This window comes from Melanerpes formicivorus, unplaced genomic scaffold (genome assembly GCF_026170545.1).
Source record: "Melanerpes formicivorus ecotype bairdi unplaced genomic scaffold, bMelFor1.0.p_v2 SCAF_15, whole genome shotgun sequence".
In the NCBI taxonomy this organism is placed as follows: Eukaryota; Metazoa; Chordata; class Aves; order Piciformes; family Picidae; genus Melanerpes; species Melanerpes formicivorus.
Window position 1 is genome coordinate 10,567,977 of NW_027142367.1, and position 24,783 is coordinate 10,592,759.

Below are 24,783 nucleotides of genomic sequence, written 5' to 3' on the forward strand. Positions count from 1 at the left end.
CTTTAAGCCTCCCCATTCTAAATTTCAAAAAATACAGTAGATTTCAGAAGGAATCTGGAAATACCCATTTTTAGTGAGCAGCTGGCTCACGGTGGAAGTGGTGACCAACATTTAGATTCAGAGATGTAGTGCTGAGGGACCTTGGTAGGTTAGATAATGGTCGGACTTGATGATTTTTAAGGTATTTGCCAGCTGAAATGATTCTGTGGTTCTGTGCTTGTTCAGGAAGGACCCAGAGAGTAATTTCCTGGGTTTTAGTATGCTTAAAAGTGAATCACCCAATCCCTGACAGTTTGGGTCAATTCTTTTTTGCAGGCTGATGACAGCAAAACATCAGTGAGGGATCGATTCAATGCGAGGCAGTTCATGTCGTGGTTACAGGACGTGGATGATAAGTTTGAAAGATTAAAGGTACACTTCTTTGCTTTTTTTCAGTTTAAAATAGTAAACCTCACCAGACTGGGATGTCCCTGTGAAGATGAGATGAATAAAAAGTCGATTCAAATGCAGTATCATAAGCAATTGGAGAGGTTTTGAGTGCAACATAGAGGAGGGTCCAGTAGTATAGAGGAAAACCAACTTTGTTGCTATGTAGTGGAGCAGAATAACCATTGAATTTCTAAATATTGGGAAATGACTTACTGCTAGCAGAGAGGCTCCTGTGTGGGTGTTTTTCTGTCCTCAAATTTGACTTGTTTTGTCCAATATTGCAATAATTTATTTCTCCTCTTGAAAACAGACGTGCCTTCTGATGAGGCAGCAGCACGAAGCAGCGGCGTTAAACGCGGTACAGAGACTGGAGTGGCAGCATAAGCTACAGGAGCTTGATCCTGCTACCTACAAATCCATCAGCATTTATGAAATTCAGGAGTTTTATGTTCCTCTCGTTGATGTTAACGATGACTTTGAGTTGACGCCAATATGACATCAAGCACCTTGTGGCACAGTGGCACACAAAAGGTATTTTTTTTTCGTTACAGACTGAGCACTTAATTCTGTGGAATTCCCTCTCAATAATTCTAGTGTTCCTTCAGAGAAGTGTGGCACGGGCTCTTGGGGACACAGAAGATGGATCCTAATTTTAAAGCCCTTTTCCCAGTAACTGCCATTTAAAATCGCCTGTGGCGTTCGAGCTTGCTGCTGGAAAATGACAAAACAGGGCGAGTTAACAGCGCTGGAAGCTGTTAATAGCTAAAACAGTCACCAAAAAAAACCCACAAAGGACGCTTCGAAATCTGCTATAAAGCTTTGCATTGAGAAACTTCAGTAACAGTTGAACTCCCACAGAAAGATGATGAGAAAGCCTGTGGAAGAAAATGTCCAGCCTGGAAGAAAATAGTCTTATTAATCTTATTATATTTTGTAAAGTACTGTACAGTTTTCTTTTGTTTTTGGGTGGGGGAAAGATGTAATATTGTTTTCATTTTAAAATAATTTATTTTCTACCTATTGTGCAAATGTAAATAGTCTTGTAATTAATGTTCAGATATTTTAACTGTACAACTGTTTTTTGTCTTAAGGTTTTATTGGACCAAAGTTGTTGGTTTTTTCCTGCGGTGTAACATGTTCCTGGTTGGCAGTTCTGGGTTTGGTTTGGGTTTTTTTTTTGGTAGGGCATGTGTTTGACTTTGCTGCTTGTTTCATCACCATGACTGTAAAAGAGTTGAGACAGAACTGTACTGCATGCCCCTGAAACCCCTGTACTTCAATAACTGATCCCTAAACAGCTGTAATACCTGCACCGACCATCTCCCACATCAGTCTGTTGTTGTAATGCCACACGTACCACTTACTGTACTGAAGATATTTTGTGTCAAACAAACAAACAAAACCCAACAAACACCTTTTGTTCTTATATGGTGGTCTCGTAATAGAGCATATTTTTTTCCAACTAAATGCCTTTGAATGAAAATTCTTAAATTGTATATTGTCTATTTTAATATTAACCTATGGAAGGAGATGTGAATAGCTGTAAATAGAATGTTTAATAAATTTTATTGGTCATGTTACTCATTGCACTTTCTTAGTGTTGGAACACTCTGATAAATGAAATCTCAGCATTCCTGAAATACAGAAGGAGACTGGCAAAGGTGAGGGCTGGGCTGGCCACCAGATGAGTGTCAAAGGCTCTCTATGAACTCCTCTCCATTCCCAAAGGGAATATAGGAAGAGACTGATGAGTTGGAAATAAGGGAAAAGAGATTGATGGGTTGGGGAAAAAAAATGATACAGCTTTAATAGCAATATTAATAAAATGAAATAGATACAAAGAGATACAAAGCAATACAGAACAAAACCCTGATGTCAGTAGTGTCACCATCACCACTGATGCTGTGGGCAGGTGCTGGGCAAGTCCCAGACTGGATTCAGCAGTAGATGATAACCAGATTCAGGAGCTGGATTCTGAAACTGGATTCAGGAACACACAGATCAGAATTGAAGGAATAACAAACAGAGTTCCCCTGATCATTGAAGAAGAGAGAGCTTGACTCTGCTGGTCCCTTAGCTTTATCCTAGTCCTCCTGATCATTGAAGAAGAGAGAATTTGACTCTGCTGGTCTCTTAGCTTTATCCTGAAGATGATGTCCATCAGACAGAATCCCTTGTTGGTCAGTTGAGGGTTACCTGTCCTGTTCACTCCTCCCCACAGGTGCCACCTCTTTTTTCCTACACCCTCATGTGGGCCACAAGATGTGGCAGTGCCCCTGGTCTGCCCAGGAGCAAGTCTAAGCCAGAGCCTTTCTGCAGCCCAGCCCTTGGCAGTAACCCTTGGCATTAATTCTCCTTATCAGTGTTTGCAGTGCTAGAAGCAGCCACTGGCTGTGCAGACCTGCCCTGAATTTCATGAAGTGCCCTGAGCAGAGGCTGAGCTGAGAAGTCAAATCCCTGACCAAAATTGATTCTGGTCTAGCTCAAACCAGAACTGAAGCTCAGTGAAAAAAATCCCATATTGTGAAAGTCAACACTTTTTTATTCTTAGTCCTGTCCCTAACAAGCAGACAATTAATTATTTATTAGTAGGAGGTTAAGAGATATTCATGAAAAAGATTTGTTACCCTCTAGTCCATAAATAATTCAGGAATGCTTGGGATCTGATGTCTGTGAAATTGCTGCTGAAAGAAGTAGGGCTTAGGCAAGAGACCCTGGAAAGAGATGTCAAGTGCTTGGTTTGAAGTGATTATTAATTACTAGGTGAATTACTATGGAGTAGCTACTGCATCCTAATGTCAGTGCCTGTGGTATCCACCTTCTGCTGGAATGCAGACTGGCACAGACCAAGAGACTCTATAGGCAATAGGCTCCTTCCCCTGTGCACATGAAGAGTAAAGTAATAGTAATAGCAATAACAATAGTAATAGTAAAGCACAGTAAAACAAATTACTATGTAGCTCCTGCCCTGTCACTGTTTGATATTTATTTTTCCACTTTCAATTTGTTAGGTACCTAAAGGAGAAGTAGTTCCTGCTTTTACATAGGAGTATCTTCCTGACATCACTCAGAATTGAAGATACACTAAGGAAAACTCCAGTGGGATATTCTTCTGGAAGTAAAATACTCCTCTGAAAGTAAAAAGTTCTGTTGGAACTAGCTGTACAAATTAAAAATGATACAGAAATCTCTGTGAGTTGCTTAAAAAGGAAAAGATGGATAAAGCTGCAAGGTGTTAACTAGTGAGTAAGTGTGAGTTTACTTCAGACACTTGAGGTAATAAAAAGCAACATTTGCAAGGCCAAGTGCCAGGTCCCTTACCTGGGTCACAAGAACCCCATGGTAAGCTACAGACTTGGGAGTGTGTGGTTGGAAAGCTGCAGCTTGGAGAGGGACCTGGGAGTATTGGTTGACAGTTGACTGAACATGAGTCAGCAGTGTGCCCACGTGGCCAAGAAGGCCTATGGCATCCTGTATTAGAAACACTGTGGCTGGCAGGAACAGGGAGTTGATCATCCCCCTGCACTCAGCACTGGTGAGGCCACACCTGTTTGCAGTTCTGGGCTGCTCACTATAAAAGGACATTGAAAAGTGTTCAGAGAAGGGCAGCCAGGCTCATGAAGGGGATGAAGCACATAGACTAGAAGGAATGTCTGAGGGTTGTTCAGTCTGGAGAAGAGGAGGCTGAAGGGAGACCTTATGGCTCTCTACAACTACGTGAAGGGAGGTTGAGTGAGGAGAGGGCAGCTGCTTCTCCTTGGTGGCAAGTGACAGGACTAGAGAAAATGGTTACAAGCTGTGCCAGGGGAGGTCCAGGCTGGATGTTAGGAAATATTTCTTCACTTGAAGGGTTCTCAGACTTTGGAATGGTCTGCCCAGGGCAGTGTTGGAGTCACCATCCCTGGAGGTGTTTAAGCAGTGTGTGGATCTGGCACTTAGGGACGTGGTTTAGTGTTGACCCTGGGTCAAGGGTTGGATTGGATGATCTTTGAGGTCTCTTCCAACTGGATGTATTCTGTGATTCCATGATCTAGAAGTGGGAGAACCTCATGCAGACATTTTAAACTATGAATAGTTAGGAGTATAAATGGCTGTGTTAGGCAAGAAGCAGGTGACAAAAATACTTGGGAAGGAGACAGCTGGGCAGATTTCACTGGAACTTGGTGGTGTTGTATAGCGGTGCCTCCACCTGTCCTCAGTGGTATGGGAGTCTACCAGAGCAATGTGGTGACACAAACCAGGGAGCAGGACAGCACTGGGGTGCTGCAGCAGTTTGGCAACCCCCATGGCTGCAGGAACAGTCCCACAGGGATGGCAGGAGGGTGGGTTTACTGTAAAACAACCAGAAAGGTCAGCCTCTGGAAGAATTCACAGAAACATGTTCGTGATCATTTTCAAATATTTTGGCAGTATTCTATCTCGGAAGGAGATCTGGAGGCAGATGTTTATTAGGGTTAGCCTGTGTCTGCTTTGCAGGGAGAGATGATTTCCTATTATGAGTGTGTTGGGTTTCTTTCAGTTGCAACTGCTTAGTAAAAATTTAGTTGCTTAAAGACTGTCCAAACGTTTCATTCCCTTAGACAATGATCTCTTGGCTTCTGATTTAAACCCAGGCTTTGTTCCAGTTGAGTTGTTTGGGTTTTTTTTGTCCAAGTTTACTCAGTGGAATGATAGCTTGTGTGTTGCTTAAGGACACCCTGCTGTGGATTTCCTTCAAAAAGTGTGGGGAGAAGGCCATGTTTCTCTTGGGAGTCTCCTGTCCCCCAAGAAGCCTGAGGGTTGCTCTGGGTTTCTTTCAGTACTTTCAGGGGCCAGTAAGAAAGGTGGGGATAGAATTTTTAGCACAGCCTGTTGTGACAGGACAACAGGTGATGGGTTTGAACTAAACGAGGGGAGATTCAGTTTAGACATAAGGAAGACACTCTTTACACTGAGGTTGGTGAGACACGGGCCCAGGTTGCCTGGAGAGGTGTAGAAGCCCGTTCCCTGGAACCATTCCAGCTCAGGTTGGACAGGGATCTGCGCAACCTGATCTAGTTGAAGATGTCCCTGCTGACTGCAGGGCGGTTGGACTCGATGACCCTTCCAGCACAACCCAATTCATGATTCTGGCTACTTGGTCAGGTTCCTCTGGCGTTCTTATAAAAACCCAGGGAAGAAGCTTGGTCCCTTGGAGATCGCAGGAGGATAAGCACACACAGAGAGCTGTGCTTTGATCGCGGCTGTCCCAAATCCGTGGTTCCTTTCCTCACCAGAGCCTGTTCCTGCCCTTTCCGGAGCTGGCAGCGTGGCTGCCCTCGCCACCTGCCCAGCGGGCCACAGCCCCTCCACCGACGCCCTTCGGCAGGGCAGAGCCACGCAGCTCCCTCACACCCACCGGCCTCACCCGGCTCCGCGCAGCCGCCGCCAGCCGGGGCGGAGGGTCCCGGGGCGCGCAGCCGGCGGCGGGGGGAGGGTCCTGGCGCCTGACGGTGCCCCGAGGCGGGGCGAGGCGAGGCCGCGCCGCCGCCTCCGCGCTGCCTGCGGCCGAGCGAGGAGGGGAGCAGCGGGCCCGAGGTGCGCGGTCGTTGCTGCCGCTGCGAGCGGAGCACCGAGGGACGCCGGCGGAGCGGGGGGTGCCCGGTCCACGGCTCACGCCAGACCACGTTGGGAGTACGGAGGGAGAGGTGCGAGCGGCGGCGGGATGGAGCCGGTGGCTGGGGAGGAGGAGGCGGCGGCGGGGCCGCGGCTGCTTCTTTGTGGAAGGAAAGTTTCGGTGCGGCGCGGCGCGGCCGCCCCGTTGCTTGCGGGAGGAGGAGGCCGGGCCCCCAGCCGCCGGGAGAGAGGCCCCTGCTGTCCCGGGCCGCTTCGGCAAGGGGGGCGCGCTCCCTGTCACCAGCCTCCGGCGGCCCTGGCAGTGCCATCGCTGGGGCCGGGCCTCCCGGGAGCCGAAGGCGGGTTGATTGCCCTGAGGGAGTTTGGGGTCTTTTCCGCCCCGGCGCTGAGGGAGAGCGATGCTGAGCCGGCGCTGGGGCGAAGGGAGCCGGTGCCGCTGAGGCGGGCTGCGGGGATCGTGCTCCGGTGGATAAAAGTGTGGGGAAGCAGCAAGTCGATGAAACGGAGCGATCCTGGAGAAGGCAGGGGACGTGCTCCTGGGAACGGTACCGCTCTGGTTCCGCTGCTCCGGAGCCGTTTATGTAAGAGCCGAGCACGGCCCGTTGCCGAGACCGTGTTAAAACGCGTCGGGATCGCTCGGCTGTAGCCCAGCATCGTGCTCGTCTTGGCTGATGCCCCTAGCCCGCTGGCGTGCAACACCCGGTGGGCTTGGACCATGTGTAATTGAAGGGAAACTTTCTTGGGTTGGGGTAGGCGTGCGAGGAAACTGTGACCCCCCCACACTTCTCAAGAGAGAAGATATTCTCCCTGTGACACCCCCCCCCCCCCCCCCTTCTTGAGGGGGAAGACGTTCTCCATACATGCCCCTGGGTCTTGTGGGGGGTCCCTCCCAAGCCAATGGCCATGTGCCCAGCACAGTGAGATTCGGGAGCATCTAATAACTATTGTAAGAAAGATTAATCTGACACAGGCACTCAAATGTCCAGATCGTGCCTTATTGACGTGTTGGCTTGGTTTTCTCCTTTTTAGTGCTCGGATGTTGCTAATTGAGGTTTGGTTTTTTGAATTCATGAAGCAGGAAAAAAAAACATTTCTAGATACAGAAAGAAAGAAACCAAATGTCCCATTAGCATATTTTTACCCCTCTTATGAGAACAATACAAGCTCACTGCACGCGTGCCCAAACATGGGCTGCCTTTTATTATATATTGGTACAGTGCCTGGTGCAGTGGGATCCTCTTTTGACTGGTTTCACGTGCTCAGCACAAAGCAAGATCTGCCTGGTAAGAACCCCCTGGCACCCTGCTCATCGTGTTGCAAGTACCACCTGCCTAGAAGCTGGGCTTTCAGCAAGGGAGGAAGGCGGAATGCTTTGAATGAATCCCCTTTTTCTCTGTGTTTGAAGTAGCAGATGCTTGTCAGTGGTTGACTTCAGTCACTTGTGTGGTTCTTCAAATCTTCCTCCTTCAAAGTCATTGTAACTTCTGGTTCTAAAGTGTTGGTGTCTGAAGTTAACATCTTTGTGATTGAGTTGAAAGCCTGTGTGACATCTAACTTGGAATGAAAACATCTGTCTGTCTGCACTAAAGGTGACAGGGCAACTTACCTTACACCTGGTAGAAGGTTGCTGTGTAGCTTTGGCCCTAGACACCTGTGTGTACCTCCAGCCTGGGAAGATAATACATAAAACCTCTGCTTCATGTGCCTACAGAATTAGGTCTTTACTGGTGGGTTTTCTCTCCTGAGGTGTTTTTTTTTATCGTTGCTGCTTATAGAGTATCATATTAAATCCAGGCTCCCCAGGAAGGTGTTTGAATTCTCATCCCTGGAGGGGTTTAAAAGATGCAGAGGTGTGGTGCTGAGGGACATGGTTAGCACGAGACTTGGTATAGAATGGCTGCATTAAATGCTTCTTAAAGAACTTTTCCAGCTGAAATGATTCTGTATTAATGGAGGCCAGTGACAAGTAGTGTCCCTCAGGGGTTGGTACTGGGTCTGACAGCTTTGTCATTCATATGCACAGTGGGACTGCGGCATCCTCAGCGTGTTTGCAGATGACACCAAGCTGTGTGGTGCGGCAGACACGCTGGAGGGAAGGGATCCACCCAGAGGGCCCTTGACAGGCTGGAGAGGTGGGCCCAAGCCAACCTCATGAAGTTCAACAAGGCCAAGTGCAAGGTCCTGCACGTGAGTCAGGGCAATCTCAAGCACAAATACAGGCTGGGCGAGGAGTGGCTCAAGAGCAGTCTTGAGGAGAAGGACATGGGGGTGTTAGTTGGTGGAAAAACTCCATATGCACTGGCAATGTGCGTTTGCAGCCCAGGAGGCAATCGTGCCCCGGGTTACATCAAAAGAAGTATGATCAGCAGGACAAGGGAGATGATTCTGCCTGTCTACTCTGCTGAGAGGACAGGCTGAGAGAGTTGTTCAGCCTGGAGAAGAGAAGGCTCCAGAGAAACCTTATAGTGGCCTTCCAGTATTTGAAGGGGGCTACAGGACAGAGGGGGACATTGTAAAGTCACAGGTAGTGACAGGATGAGGGGTAATGCCTTCAAACTGGAAGAAAATGGATTGAGATTAGACATTAGGAAGAAATTCTTCCCCATGAGGGTGGTGAGGCACTGGAACAGGTTGCCCAGAGATGCTGTGGAGGCTCCAAGCCTTGGAGTGTTCAAAGCCAGGTTCAATGGGGCATTGAGCAATGTGCTGTAGTAGGAGGTGTCCTTGCCTGTGGCAGGGAGGTTGGAAATAGATGATCTTTGGGTTCCCTACCAAGCCAAACCATTCTGTGATTCTAAGTAAGATTTAACTTGTGTTCCAACAGCCTTTTCTTTGCTGGGTTTTCTTTCAGTGCTGGTGGAAGTCCTTTTGAAGCTTGCTTGCCTGCAGGAACCATGAGGTCACAATACATCACAGCACCCACAGTCACTGTCCTTCTGTTCCTGCTGTGGGTCCAGTCGTCGTCAAGCTGCAACAAGGCTCTCTGTGCTAGTGATGTCAGCAAGTGCCTGATACAGGTATCACTCCTGTTTCCTTTATCTCATTTCAAGCTGTTTAAGAAGCAGCTCTGAAGCTGTGTCTTGAAAAGACCCAGTGATAGGAATAACCTGCATTTTCTAATAGTCTTTCTAAAGAAGTTAATTTGGTCTCCTGCACATGCAAATGCAAATGAACAACTATTTTGTAGATAATATGATGTCCATGTGTATATGAGTCTGTTTCTTTTTAATGAAAGCATTTTCAAGTTGAGGGTGATGATGAGTAGAAGCCAATACCAGTCACACTGTTAGTTTTTAGTCCTTCTCCTTTTCTATTGATGCTGTGAACAAGCAGCAATTTAGACATTTTATTAGAAAGGTTTTTGTGGGCAAGAATTGGTTGTTTTAAAGAATTGGTTGTTTCAAGTGTGCTTAGAGTGGTCCCATATCTGAGATGTTTTCCTTCTCTGTTCCACTTAGCTTAGTGTACAGTTGATTAAAAGATGCCTAAGAACTCACAGGAGAAGGACATGAGTAAGGTCTTAGAGCCCTGAGGTGCATTTGGAAAAGCTTTTTGTTCAGGAGGGACCTCTAGCTACTGATGGTAATGAGCAAGCTCTGAAAGCATGTGGGTATACCTGAAAAAAACCCACAACCAAAACCAAACCAAATACTTACGAGTTGAAGTAGTAGGAAATGAATGTTAAACTCAAATCCAGATGCTGCTTTTCGCTCCCTCTGTGTCTGTCTGCAGCGAAAGAATCAGCCTGAGACCAGGCTGCTCTTCTTACAGCAAAAGTTAAGGTGTGCAGCGGACCAAAAATGCCTTTTCTAGTGAAATTGGAATTGGTAACTGCCAAACATTTTTTTACTAGTGGTGTAGTGAGCATGCTTCTTGACTCCTTATTAAGAAGAAGCATTTATCTGGTCAGCTACTTTAGAAGGAGCTGATTCTTGCTGGCTCCTTGTCGGTTAGAAATGAAACTTCAAGTCATTGGCTTCCCTGTAGAATTTGTCTGATTCACAAATAAAAACACCTGTCAGATTCACAAACCCATCCTGCAGAGTAAAGACTGGCTGCAAGCTGAGCTGTTTACTTCTGCTTCTAAACTGCCATTGCTTTAAAAACAAACAAACAAAAAAAAAAAGAAAGAAAGAAATAGTGCTTTTCTCAGTGCCACCATGGTCTCTAAGGAAGAAAGAGGCTTTTCACTTTTACCTTTCCAAAGTGTTTTTGCTGGTGCATTGGGCATGGTGCTGTGTGACAAATGGGTGCACTTTCGAGCTCCTTCTGTTGCATGTCTTAAAATCACCTTCAAGATGCTGGTTCTGGTGTTGCATGTACAAAGCATTTAAATGCCAAGTGCAGATTTGTTGATTCAGAGGCAAGCTGTTGGCCCAGGTGAAGGGAAAACAGAGAAGATAAATTGTCTGCTTTTCCTGTGCTGGTGGTGGAGTCCATCAGCCATGGAAGCACAGACATCTTGCTTCTAGCAAGCCAAGCTTGAGACAGACAAAATTTAAACCCTATGACTACAGTCCAGGAGACATGGAGCTGGTGCTGTGGGGATAAGGTGGCTGAGGTTCAGTGCTGCATGGGGGTGGCTCACACAGCTGTGTTGTACTTGGAATGTGGCATCATAGGTTGGTTAGGGTTGAAAGGGGCCTTTAAAGGTCTCCTAGTCCAACCCCCCTGCACTGAGCAGGAGCATCATCAACTAGAGCAGGTTGATCACAGCCCTGAACAACCTGACCTGGAATGGTTCCAGGAATGAGGTTTCTACCACCTCTCTGGGCAACTTGGGCCAGTGTTTCACCACCCTCAGTGTAAAACATTTCTTCCTTCTGTCTAGTTTGAATCTCCCTTTTTAGTTTAAAACCATCACCCCTTGTCCCATCCCGACAGGAAATTACACTGGCACCTCTGTAGCAGCAGTCCTGTCCATGCAGAGCCCCCTGTACTGCTTTACTTGTCCTAGGTGTGTTCTCCCTGACTTTGTACAGCTGATGTGGAAACCCTTGTTGAAGCATTTCCCTAAAATCAAAATCATCCACGATTCTCCAGGCCCCTGAAGTATCTCAGGCCACGTGAATTGTGTAGGATTGCAGGGGAATGCCGCTGCTGGTTCTCACCATCTGGCTGCTCTCAGCCTGCCAGCAAGCCTGACATACCAGCCAGTATTCATTCTTCATAGAGCAGATCAGGTCAGACTAGTCTGATTGTGGATTTAAAGACTCCTAAAGCTTTGATTTAAAGCATCTTCTGTCTTGGATGTTGTGGCAGAAGCACTGCACGCCAGGGGGGAGGTATGTGAAGCGTTGTTATTTCTTGGGTAGGAGCAGAGGATATCTGTGGATTATTTTTTTTTCCCCTCTAAACTCTTCTGGAGAAATCCAAGCTTAAAAATAAAACTCTGTGTTGAGTGAGTTTGCTTGCCTCTCACATGACATTTTTCTCAAACCTATTTTTATAGCTCTTCTAGTTAGGCAAAATCCATGGCTTGAAATCAAGATCAAGTCACTCGGCGACAACGGGGGGAGCAAACAGAATGTGTTTGTGATCTGTGTCTGCCTGCAGAAAGAGAGGCTGCTGGTCTTAGAGACAAAGGACCTGCTCTTTCAAAAACCATACAGTTAACATAAATATTTTTGCCAGTGTAGCTAGAAGTCAGCACAGTCATTGCTGCCACTCCTTCAGAGTTGCTCTGCTTAAGGGTGGTCCCTACATAAATATTTATTTTTGTTAGATCCAGAGCAGAGCACAAGATCAACAGCTTGCATGCATTCAGCTTTTCTTTTACATCCTGAGCCTCCAGTGTTGTTGGAGCTCTGTTAGTCTACTTCTTGTTTTCTTCTTTCAAGCAAAGACCTATAAGAAAATAGCTCGAGGCATCTGTCTGTATAAACTGCAAAACAAAAAAAAGATTTAGAGCTGTAGAACAGTTTTGGTTGGAAGAGATGTTTAAGATCATCAAGTCCAACCATTAGCCCAGCACTGCCAGGTCACCACTAAACCATGTCCCTCAGCACCACATCTACAGGCCTTTGAAATTCCTCCAGGGATGGTAACTCCACCACTGCCCTGGGCAGCCTGTTCCAGGGCTTGACAAATCTTTCAGTGAAGAAATTTTTCCTAATACCCAACCTAAACCTCCCCTGGCACAACTGGAGGCCATTTCCTCTTGCCCTGTCACTTGCTACTTGGGAGAAGAGACCAATGCTCACCTTGCTCTGATCACCTTTTTGTGGACTTGTAGAGATTGAGAAAGCCTTCCCTCAGCCTCCTTTCCTCCAGGCTAAACAACCCCAGTTCCCTCAGCTGCTCCTCACAAGACCTGTTCTGCAGACCCTTTACAAACTTTCTTGCTCTTCTCTGGACACACTCTAGCACCTCAATGTCCTTTTTGGAGCAAGGGGCCCAAAACTGAACCCAATACTCAAAATGTGGCCTCCTGAGTACAGGGGGGCAATCACTGCCCTAATCCTTTGTGGCTTTCTGTAGTTGTTGACTTGGGAAGGTCAACAGGGTGGGACCACAAAATTAGTTCCCTTGAAGGCTTTGGATGTAGCTCCTTTCCCTGTGTCTGGGGTTGGGGCACTGAAGTCGATGAGTGTTACCTTGCTTTCCAGGTAAGCTCCATAGCCCTGGTTGCAGAAGATGTGCTCATTGCAGTATTTGTTCTAACACATCTGTTGTTGACTTGGAAGCGTGGGTTGTTTTGATCTTTCCATGTGTGGAGGAGATGAGAAGGCCAGTTACGCTCAGTGGGTGGAGTGGAGGAACATGGAGGAAATCCTTCAAGGCAGAAACCTCTGGGATGGGACATTCCCACAATTGTTCATAGCAAACGATCTTGAGGCGAATCCAGGCTGGCTGTTGTGGTGCAGAGCTACCTTCCGTGGTCAGGTTTGGGTGGAACTTCTGTGTTGTGCTGGAAGCTGAGCATTGCTGTCTCATCTAGAACAGACCTCTCAACCACTGCTGTGTGTAGGAAAGGAATGGTGCTGTAGTTTCAGGTCCTTCTGAAAAGAGGTTGATCTCTGGAAAATGGAGTTTTCTGTCCCCAAACCTACATGCCTGCAGTCACCTTGGCTGCCGTGGTGCAGTTCCAATTAAAGCCTCTTTTCATCTTTGTCTTCCCCTGCTGTTAATCTTGTGTACAAACCTGTCAGCTTGAAAGGGTTTCCAAGACTTTTCAGCCCTGTGGTGGTACAAAACAAACCACTCCTCAACTTCGGGTCTCGGGCACCTCAAAATGACTTTCGGTGTGGATGTTGTAGCCGTGGTACATAACGCAGCTGGGTTAACAAAACAGTGCTGGCTGGTTTGCTTCCAGGAGATTTGCTGTTATTAAACTGTTCTAGGAAAAAAAAACATTACCTCCTTCGCTTTCACTCCCCCTTCCAAGAGTTTGCCAGTGCCTTCGGGTCCTGTTTCTGGCTGTGCTGAGAAAAACAGCCTCTGTCGTTTCAAGAAAGCTTGGAAAAAATGCAGATGTTAAATACCTTGTAAAAACCTTTATTTGCCTGCTGGAGCAGAAGTGTCTTTATTGTCCAAACAAGCCTGCTTCCTATTTAACGCCATATTTTTAGCCTGAGAGGCTCATTCCCTGCCTAGCAAAACACATTCTGCGATGCACCTTCGGTAGTTCAAGCTTGGGAAGCTGCCAGGTTGACTTATGAGTAATATTTTCTTCCACTGATGCCTCACCGCCCCCAGCAATTCAACAAGGAACGTTTCATTTTGCCTGGCTTCACCCATGTCTCATGTAAGCATTCTTTTAAAGAGATGTATCCTGCTCAAGTAGCCGGTGTGGATGAGTCAGGCCAGGCAGAAGGACTCCAGAGTGGTTAAGGAAACCGTGTACAGGCAAACACATCTATGGAAAACCAGACAGTTATTGCCCTGAAGAGACAGTTTTGAGGAAGGCTCTGAGGAGAAGGGAGCTGGAGACCCCTGCAGAAAACTGGTTGTGTGGCTCACTCTTCCCTCCTTCCACTCCAAGTTAAAAATAGAAAACAAACCCAAGAATTACACTGCTTAGGAGCCCTTCCTATAAATAAAAAAAAGCTAGTAAAATCCTGGTAGGTACAGTGATGCTGCCCCAAGCAAGTGCCTCCACCCCCCAAACCTCAGCAGAATGGGTTTTTATTACATTGCAAATGGGTGATTTAAAATTACCTTAAGTTCAGTGAGAATACTCCTGGATTCATACAGTGCAGTCTGTGCAATGCAGGTGAATTTAGTGAATATTATCATAGTATCATAGAATCAGTCAGGGTTGGAAGGAACCACAAGGATCATCTAGTTCCAACCCCCTTGCCTGGGCTTAAACACCTCCAGGAACAGGGCCCCAACCACCTCCCTGGACAACCCATTCCAGGGTTTCACCACTTTCATGGTGAAGAACCTCCTCCTCACATCCAGCCTGAATCTCCCCACCTCCAGCTTCATTCCATTCCCCCTAGTCCTATCACTACCTGAGATCCTGAGAAGTCCTCCCCCAGCCTTCCTGTAGGCCCCCTTCAGATACTGGAAGGCCACAATTAGGTCACCTCGGAGCCTTCTCTTCTGCAGACTGAACAGCCCCAACTCCTTCAGTCTGTCCTCATAGGAGAGGTGCTCCAGCCCTCTGATCATCCTTGTGGCCTTCTCTGGACACCTTCCAGCACCTCCACATCCCTCTTGTAATAGGGGCTCCAGAACTGGACACAGTACTCCAGGTGAGGTCTCACCAGGGCTGAGTAGAGGGGGAGGATCACCTCCCTCGACCTGCTGGCCACACTTCTCCTGATGCAGCCCAGGTCACCTCGGAGCCTTCTCTTCTCCAGACTGAACAGCCCCAACTCCTTCAGTCTGTCCTCATAGGAGAGGAGCTCCAGCCCTCTGATCATCCTTGTGGCCCTTCTCTGGACAGGTTCCAGCACCTCCACATCCCTCTTGTAATATGGGCTCCAGAACTGGACGCTTTGATTCACATCTTAGGTTACACAGAAATGCCTCCTCCCAAATACCAGCTTGTTGGTCTTGCAACATCTTTAATAAGTATCGAATCTTAGAATCTCTTAGAATTGTTATGATCTTGGAGGTCTTTTCCAACCTTAGAGTCCAGCTGCTAACCCAGCACTGCAAGGTCATCATTAAACCATGTCCCTCAGCACCACATCTACACATTTTTTGGAACCCTTCCAGGCATATTGATTCCACCACTTTCAGAACAGGCTCTCCAGGGGGCTTAACCACTCTTTCAGTGAAAAAATTATTCCTAATGTCCAACCTGAACCTCTCCTGGCACAATGTGAGGCTGTTTCCTCTTGTGCTATCACTAGTTACTTGGGAGAAGAGACCAACACCCATCTCACTCCAGCCTCCTTTCAGGCAGCTGTAGAGAGCAGTAAGGGCTCTCCTCAGCCTCCTTTTTTTTCAGGCTTAACAACCACAGTTCCCTCAAGTGCTCCTCACAAAGACCTGCTCTCCAGATCCTTCACCAGCTTCACTGCCTTTCTCTGAACCTGCTCCAGCACCTCAATGTCCTTCTTGGAGTGCAGGGCCCAAAACTGAGCCCAGTATTCCAAGTGTAGCCTCACTAGTGCTGAGTACAGGGGGACAATCACTTCCATGGCCCTGCTGGTGACACTATTGCTGATCCAAGCCAGGATGCTGTTGACCTTCTTGGCCATCTGGGCACAACCAACATCTGGGCTGCCAACCAACGCCCCCATGTTCTTTTCCACTGGGCAGTTTCCAGCCACTCTTCCTCAAACATGGAGTGTTTATGGGGTTGTTGTGATGCAAGACCTCATCCCATTGGCCTCAGCCCATTAATCCAGCCTGTCCAGGTACTTCTGTAGAGCCTTTCTACCCTCAAGCAGACCAATACTCCCATCCAACTTGGTGTTGTCTGCAAACTTACTGATGACTGAAGTTCACCAACTTCATACTTAATATGAAGTTAATTGCCCACTTTTACTGTTGGAGAACAAATCTACAGGCTATTTTTAATGCTAATATATATTAATGCTATTCCCTGGCCACACTAACAGCACTTTACTCATGGTTGCTTTTAAAGTTGCCTTCCTCTGGCTTTTTCTCTTCCAGGCTGACACAATCTGTTTATCAAACGGTAAGAGAAATAGTTTAGAGCTGTGTCATTCATTCACATAAATCATCTTCATGAGTTTGTGCTGCCTCCTCTAGTGGAAAAAAATGGTGTATTTTATTAATGAGCCTGGTTTTTTTCATCTTTCACTGGGAAACACTGTGGTAATAGGTGACATTAATAAACTTTGAGGATGAAAAACAGTAAAAAAATCTTGGTAGCTTTCCACTCTGTAAATCAAATTTGCAGGCTTACTAAGATGGCATACTGCAGTGATGCTCACATCAACCACTCAGCAAGGCAAAGGCTGAGACACCTGGGGCTCTTTAGTCTGCAAAGGAGGACTGAGAAGGGATCTAATCAAAGCATATAAATATCTGAGGGCTGGGTGTCAAGAAGGAAGGGAAAGCTGCTTCTCACTTGCTCCCTATGATAGGACAAGGGGCAGTGGATGGACACTGCAGCACAGGAAGTTCCACCTCAATGTGAGGAAGAACTTCTTTATTGTAAGGCTCACAGAGCACTGGAACTGGCTCCCCAGAGAGCTTGTGGAGTCTCCTTCTCTGGAGACTTCCAAGACCTGTCTGCATGTGTTCCTGTGCCAGATTCTATGGTCCTGCTCTGGAAGGGGGGTTGGACCTGAAGATCTCCAGAGGTCCCTTCCAATCCCTAACATCTGTGAAAATGCAGGCAACAGCATTTCTCAGCATGATATAGAACACTCAATAGTTGTTGTGCATTCACTTTCTTTGCTGGCTTAGGGAAGATCTGTGATCTGGGATGAAGTGAATGGAAAAATCACATCAATGGATTCATAACTGTGTTGATCCACTGCAGTGTGTGTGCTGCAGCTTTGGGGGTTGGTTCAGTGTTAGTCCAGATCTGGGTGCCCTGAAGCTTAGAATCACAGTATTATGTAGTTTGGAAAAGGGCTTTAAGGTCAAGCCCATCCATTAACCTAGCACTAGCAAGACAACACTAAACCATGTGCCTCAGCACCACATCTGCACAGGTTTACATATATCCAGGCATGGTGACTCCACCACGTCCCTGGGCAGCCTGTTCCAGGGCTTGACAACCCCTTTGGGGATGAAATTTTTCCTAATATCCAACCTAAACCTCATGTGGTGGAACTTGAGGCCATTCCCTCTTGTCCTATCACTTGTTAATAGGGAGAAGAGACTGTCTCCCACCTCACTGCAACCTCCTTTCAGGTAGTTGAAGAAAGCCAGAAGGTCCCCTGGTAAACAATCCCCATTCCCTCATCTGCTCCTCACAAGACCTGTTCTCTAGACCCAAAGATCATTGAGACCAGGCTGTGTGCACACTGCTTCTTTTGCTGTGTTCTTAAACCCTTTCATGTCCCAGACCTGATCCTGGCCTTGCCCTCTCAAAACACACTCTTGGCTCTTCTGTGAGTCTGCAAGGGAGGGGTGATCCCTGTGCGACTCAAAGGGCTGTGGCTGCCAGAGAGAACACGATCAGGTGCATCTCTGCCTTGCCTTGCCTAGGCAATGCATTCTGGATGTTTGGTGTAAAAATGCTTCCTTTTTTCTTGTCTCTTGGGGACAAGCTCTTCAAAAGGGCCTCTTGTGACAGGACAAGGGGTGATGGTTTGCAACTAAAAGTGGGAGATTTAGACTGGAGAGAAGGAAGAAAGTTATTACACTGTGGGTGGTGAGACGGTGGCTAAGGTTGTCCAGAGAAGTGGTAAATGCCCCATCCCTGGAAACATTCCAGGTGAGGGTTTTGGGGCTCTGAGCAATGTACTCTAGTTGCAGATGTCCCTGCTGACTGCAGCAAGAGTGGATTAGATAACCTTTAAGGGTCCCTTCCAACCCAAACCATTCTATGATTTCAGGATTCCCTATTTGAAGTATAGCAGTGGCAGGCAAAGATTTAAAGTGGAGTTTTGCCCCCTTGGCTTCTTCCCAAGAAAGACTTTGTGGGTGATAAATGTTTGTGTCTGCCAGTGAGGTGTGGTATGCCTGACCTAGGTGTGGTTAGCTGAGGTGGATCAGCTTTAGGACATATTTCTTCAGAGAGAGGGTTATCTGGAATGGTCTGCCCAGGGCACTGGTGGAGTCACCATCCCTGGAGGTGTTTAAGCGGTGTGTGGACCTGGGACTCAGGGACGTGGTTTAGTGTTGACCCTTCAGTGCTGGGTCGAAGGCTGGACTGGATGATCTTTGAGGTCTCTTCCAACTGGATGTATTCTGTGATCCTTGGGTGGTGACTCCTGGTTAGGAGACTTTCATACCAAACCACCTTCCTGGCCTTCCCTCCTTCCTGCCCATGTGCATCTCCCAGCCACACCACAGCGTGTCACTCCCCTGCTTCTGGAGAATGGGATCAAAGGGCAGGGATGGGCATCAGCTTCCCAGTCCAGTGAGTAGCAGAGATTTGCCAGTGGCTCTTCCAGTAAAGCAGGGGGTGGGAAGGAGCCTGTGGTCAGTCTTTCCAGTAATGGGATTTTGTTTTCTCACCAGTTGTGCCTAACGTGGTTGTTAGGCAGAGGTCTTCAAAACCAAATTTTTAGACAGGACAACCAAGGGTGATTTCACACTTCAGCATGATTCAGGTCCATATATCATCTTATGTAGCCACAATATTCCAGCCAAACTGGAATTGGTGGTGTGGATTTGAGCTAGTGGGAAGGATATTGCCTAGTTCTTAGGTTTCCTTCAGCCATGTTGGCTGTTGCCATGCTGCAAGGTCCACAGGGTAGGTCTTGACTGTTAACCCAGTGCCTTCAGGTTTAGGTAGTTTAAAGAGAAAGATTTGTCTTCTTGCTTCTATGACTTCCAGTTCATAGACTCATAGAATGGTTTAGGTTGGAAAAGACATTAAAGACCATTTAGTTCCAACTGCCCTGCCATGGGCAGGGACACCTTCCAGTAAACCAGGCTGCTAAAGGCCTCATCCAGCATGGCTGTGGTCCAGAAGTGCTGGAAGTATCCCAAGGTGTTGAGTTTTGGAGAGAGGGGATTGTTTTCTTACTAGCAAGAATGCTTCAGCTGGACCTGGGTGAGGGGAAAATAATCTAGTCCAGTATTAGAATAATAGAATAAACCAAACCAGGTTGGAAGAGACCTTCAAGATCATCGCGTCCAACCCATCAACCAATCCAACCCACCCAAACAGCTAACCCATGGCACCAAGCACTCCATCAAGTCTCCTCCTGAACACCTCCAGTGATGGTGACTCCACCACCTCCCCAGGCAGCCCATTCCAATGGGCAATCACTCTCTCTGTGTAAAACTTCCTCCTGACCTCCAGCCTGAACCTCCCCTGGCACAGCCTGAGACTGTGTCCTCTTGTTCTGGTGCTGGCTGCCTGGGAGAAGAGACCATCATCTGCCTGTCTACAACCTCCCTTCAGGTAGTTGTGGAGAGTGATAAGGTCACCCTTGAGTCTCCTCTTTTCCAGGCTGAGCAACCCCAGCTCCCTCAGTATTTCCTCATAGGGCTTGTGTTCCAAGCCCCTCACCAACTTCGTTGCCCTTCTCTGGACTCGTTCCAGCAAGTCAACCTCCTTCCTAAACTGAGGGGCCCAGAACTGGACACAGGACTCGAGGTGTGGCCTAACCAGTGCAGTGTACAGGGGCAGAATGACCTCCCTGCTCCTGCTGGCCACACTGTTCCTGATGCAGGACAGGATGCCATTGGCCCTCCTGGCCACCTGGACACACTGCAGGCTCATGTTCAGCCTACCATCGACCAGTACCCCCAGGTCCCTCTCTGCCTGGCTGTTCTCCAGCCACTCTGACCCCAGCCTGTAGCTCTGCATGGGGTTGTTGTGGCCAATGTGCAGAACCCGGCACTTGGATGTGTTCAATCTCATGCCGTTGGACTCTGCCCATCTGTCCAGCCTGTCGAGGTCTCTCTGCAGAGCCTCTCTACCCTCCAGCAGATCAACTCCTGCCCCCAGCTTGGTGTCATCAGCAAATTTACTGATGATAGACTCAATGCCCTCATCCAGATCATCAATAAAGATGTTAAAGAGCACAGGGCCCAGCACTGATCCCTGGGGCACACCATTAGTGCCTGGCTGCCAGCTGGCTGTGGCACCATTCACCACCACTCTCTGGGCTTGGCCATCCAGCCAGTTCCTAACCCATCGCAATGTGCTGCCGTCCAAGCCATGGGCTGACAGCTGACAGTATTGCTAATGGAGAGTGATGTGTGACCAGCATTTTGTGCATTGGCACTAAATCCTGTGTCAGATGACTCAGCTGAGGAAGTTCCTTTTAGAATCCACAATGAGGTGTGAAGGTAGTCATGGTGCATTGCCTTGAGTATGCACATGTGGCTTAGAGTAACTTCCCTTTTTAGCTAAATTATAGCCTAAGTGTGCCATTTATATATAAAAGAAACATCCTTCACCGCCTTTCCTGTTGTGATGGGAAAAGCAATAAAAGGCCTTGCAGATCCAGGCATGCATTCCATGCACACACCTTTCCCATGAATGGGGTTTTTGTCTCTTTTAAAAGCTGCCTTCAGATTTGTATTTAGGATGTCAGCTTAAAAAAATAATGAAGCTTTTGTAAAGTAAGATGAGATTTTGACTGGAACCATTTTACTGTTTCTCGCTGTATTAGTGTGCTAAGCTGTTTTTACTTCCCTCATTTGAGCTGTTGCTTGAGGAGGAGTCTCTCTGCAGTATTAAGCTCTGGAGTCCCCAACACAAGAAAGAGAGAGAACTGTTGGAGTGGGTCCAGAGGAGGCCACGAAGATCAGCAGAGGGCTGGAGCACCTCTGCTGTGAGGACAGGCTGAAAGATTTGGGGTTGTTTAGCCTGCAGAAGAGAAGAGAAGGCTCTGGGGAGATCTTGTGGCCTTCCAGTGTGTGAAGTGGGCCTACAGGAGAGCTGGAGAGGGACTTTGTAAAAAGGCATGGAGTGACAGGACAAGGGATTGGGATTAGACTTTAGGAAGATATTGTTCCCCATGAGGATGGTGAGGCTCTGGAACAGGTTGCCCAGAGAAGCTGTGGAGGCTCCAGGCCTGGAAGCATTCAAAGGCAGGTTAGATGTGGCCTTGAGCACACTGGTCTTGTAACAGATGCCCCTGCCCATGGCAGGGGGGGTTGGATCTAGATGATCTTTAAGGTCCTTTCCAAACCAGCCCATTCCACGATTCACCTGCCTGGCTTTGGCTGCGATGTGATGCGTTTGTGTTGTTTTCAGGAGCTGTGTCAGTGCCGCCCAGGGGAAGGGAACTGCTCCTGCTGTAAGGAGTGCATGCTGTGCCTGGGGACGCTTTGGGATGAGTGCTGTGACTGCGTTGGTAAGTTTGCTTGGGGATTTTCTCTTGTTTGTGTTTGTTTTTTATTTAAATTGCTTCCACCTGCCACAGGCTGAGCTCACAGTCTTAGAGCAGGAGTAAAACATCGGGACAGAATCTGTGCTTTAAACGTCTTGCAGCTTATTCTCTGGGTACTGAATAAACTGCTGTGGGAAACCAAGCATTTGGAGGCTGAATCTGCTCTATGGGGAGGGGGTGGGGGTCATCCAGATTTTTCTTTGTTAATGTCATTGTAACAATTCATTCTGTCTCTACAACAGAAACTCCTTTCTGAATTGAAGCAGCATCTGCTTCATGGTACTGGATACTGTATGGGGATTTCTATGCAGATAACACCAAGCTGGGTGGGCATGTTGATCTGCTTGAGGGTAGGGAGGCTCTACAAAGAGGTCTGAACAGGCTGGATCAATGAGCTGAGGCCAGTGGGTTGAGGTTCAGCAGTAATGCTGTTCTTTTTAAGACTATCCTCTAATCCTACTGTAAGAACTTCTCTCTTTGTTACCCTCTATGAAGAGCAAATAAAACAAATGATGAGAACATGGGGCCATGTGCATCTGCTAGCAGTCACAAGGATTCACAAGGAAACTCAAACTAAAATTGTCCCTGTGTAGTATCAATCAATACACTTTGCAGTTCACAGAATCAGAGAATTGGTTGGAAAAGATCTTTAAGGTCATCAAATCCAACTGTCAACCCAGCACTGCCAGGTCACCACTAAAGTATGTCCCTCAGCACCACATCTACACAGTTTATAAATACATCCAGGCATGGTGACTCCACCATTGCCCTGGGCAGCCTGTTCCAAGGCTTAACAGCCCTTTTGGGGAAGAAATTTTTCCTAATGTCCAACCTGAACCTGCTCTGGCACAGCTCCCACTTACTACAACCTCCTTTCAAGCAACTGTAGAGAGCAATAAGGTCTCTCATTAGCCTCCTTTTCTCCAGGCTAAGAAACCCCTGTTCCCTCAGTTGCTTCTCACAGGACTTGTACTCCAGACCCTTCACCAGCCTCTCTGGATCTGCTCCAGCACCTCAGTGTCCTTCTTGGAGTGAGGGCCCCAATTCTGAACCTAGTACTCAAGGTGTGGCCTCACCAGTGCCAAGTACAGGGGGATGGTTGTTCCTCTATTCTTGCTGGCCACACTATTGCTGATCCAAGCCAGGATGCTGTTGACCTTCTTGGCCACTGGGCACAGTGCTGGCTCATGTTCAGTCAGTTGTCAGCCAGCAACCCTAGATCTTTCTCTACTGGGCAGCTCCCCAGCCACTCTTCCCTAAGCCTGGAGCATTGCATGGGGTTGTTGTGACCCAAGTGGTAAGGTCTTCTATGAATTCATGAATCACAAAATGGTGAGGGTTGGAAGGGAGATCTGGAGATCATCCAGTCCAACCCCCTGCTAAAGCAGGGTCACCCACAGCAGGTTGCCCAGGATCACAAAGTCCAGGTGGAATTTCTCCATAGAAGGAGACTCCACTATTTCTCTGGACAGCCTGTTGCAGAGCTCCAGCACCCTCAGAGCAAAGAAGTTTTTTCTCATGTTCAGAAGGAACCTCCCATGTTCCAATTTGTGCCCATTGCCACTTGTCATGTCTCTGGGCACCACTGAAAAGAGTCTGGCCCCAGGTTCTTGAGAACCTAAGAAGATTAGTGTCAAAATGCTCTTTTTCAGTGCAGTCCATTGCTTCTCCTGTCCCCTCAGGGTACAAATATGCTTCCTGACACTCTACTTTTTGCTTGCTTCTTCCTCATTTAGCTTTGCTTTACTGTCTTGCAGTAACCAGTGGAGTGGCATGGTCCTGTGCTTCTGTGCTTCTTCTCAATGGCATCTTTTAGCCCCTGCACCCTGTGGAGGAGATATATTTAGAAACAGGATAGTAAGAAGGATGAGGTATAGGATAGGAGGTTATTTTACTTAATTCTGGTTATTTTAGCTAGTTCTGAACTATTATAACCTGTAGAAAGCAAGGCTTACTGTGCCAGAGTCCTCTAGGGAGAGGAAGAACCTACTTAGTGAGACTCTTGAACAAAAAAGCCAAGTCCACACAGAGGATTTTTTTCTAAATCCCACATTTCTGCTGCCCTTTCCCATGGTGTTCTCCAGAAGAGAAGTTAATGAGGTTCAGTTTCCTAGTACTGTTTTCTGATGGCTCTGTGGGTGCCTCAGGCATTGTTGGTTCTATGGTATGATCCTGTTCCTCCTCTTAGCAATGCAGAGAGGAAACAGGAGTGTGTGCCACTCCCAGTGTCCTGGAGACAGGTCTCTGGTGATAGTTAAGTCTCTTTATAAGCTGATTGTGCCTCATGTGAATGCAGGTAGGTTGTCATCTCCTTCAGGTCTGCTCTGAGATCAGGAATTACATCCCACCTCCAGCACTGACTTTACTGGTGCTCTCTTGATGCCCTGTGTTTTGTGTTGGTGTTCTCTCCCTGACACTGAAGGAAGGAGAACAGCCACAGGTTCTTCTTTCCTTTTATTTTTCTAAGCTTTATGACTTAAAGTCCTCCAGTCCCTCATGTCAAGGCTTATCTGTGTCCTCCATTCTGCATCCTCTCATCCATTCCAAAGTAATAAACACAGAATCTTAGAATGGCTTAGGTTGGAAGGGACCTTAGAGATCGTTGTGGGTTTGAGCCTGCAACGGGCAGTAGTGTCCTCCCTACGCTAGTCACGAGGCCTGTGGTGACAGGTTGGACTCAATGATCTTTGAGGTCTCTTCCAACCTTAGAAATACTGAATACTGAATATCATCTACTCCAACCTTCCTGCCATGGGCAGGGACAGCTCTCAGCTAGGCTCAGCTTCTCAAGGCCTCATCCAACTTGGCCTTGGGACATCTCCAGGTAGAAGGCACCCACAACCTCACTGGGCAACCTATTCCAGAGTTTCACCACCCTCATACAGAAGAACTTCTTTCTAAGATCCAGTCTAAACCTACTCTCCCTCAGCTTCAAACCATTCCCCCTTGTCCTATTGCTAGACACCCTTATGAAAAGTCCCTCTCAAGCCTTTCTGTAGGATCCCTTCAGGTATTGGAAGGCAGCTATCAGGTTCCCCTGGAATCTTCTCTTCTCTAGGATGAACAGCCTCAGCCTATCCTCACAGCAGAGGTGCTCCAGCCCTTGGATCATCTTTGTAGCCCTCTTTTGGACTCGCTCCAACAGCTCTGTATCTTTCTTATGATGGGGATACCTGAACAGGACGCAGTGTTCAAGGTGGGGTCGCACCAGAGCAGAGTAAAGGGGCAGAACTACCTCTCTTGGCCTGCTGGAATTATTTTTCAGTGTCACCTGGTGTTGTTTGGAGGAGACTCTTGTTCTTTTTCCTACCCAGTATTTGGCTCACCTTTTTATACAAGCAGACTAACTTGTGTTACT

The 24,783-nt window shown here is 47.5% G+C and overlaps 2 protein-coding genes across 5 annotated transcripts in view; both read left to right on the top strand.

The window, feature by feature from the left end:
* ANKRD12 (ankyrin repeat domain 12) overlaps positions 1-2,009 on the top strand; it is a 63,345-nt gene extending 61,336 nt beyond the window's left edge. For all 4 annotated transcript variants that reach the window (XM_068147601.1, XM_068147602.1, XM_068147603.1 and 1 more), the window contains 2 exons: positions 316-411; positions 740-2,009. In XM_068147601.1, coding sequence (XP_068003702.1) covers positions 316-411; positions 740-925 — 282 coding nt within the window. In that variant the 3' untranslated portion in view covers positions 926-2,009. The remainder of the gene's footprint in view (positions 1-315; positions 412-739) is intronic.
* Positions 2,010-5,861: 3,852 nt separating this feature from the next.
* The window catches only part of TWSG1 (twisted gastrulation BMP signaling modulator 1), a 34,037-nt gene continuing 15,115 nt past the window's right edge, over positions 5,862-24,783 (top strand). Inside the window, exons 1-3 of the mRNA XM_068147608.1 lie at positions 5,862-6,095; positions 8,876-9,041; positions 21,290-21,389. Coding sequence (XP_068003709.1) covers positions 8,919-9,041; positions 21,290-21,389 — 223 coding nt within the window. The 5' untranslated portion in view covers positions 5,862-6,095; positions 8,876-8,918. The remainder of the gene's footprint in view (positions 6,096-8,875; positions 9,042-21,289; positions 21,390-24,783) is intronic.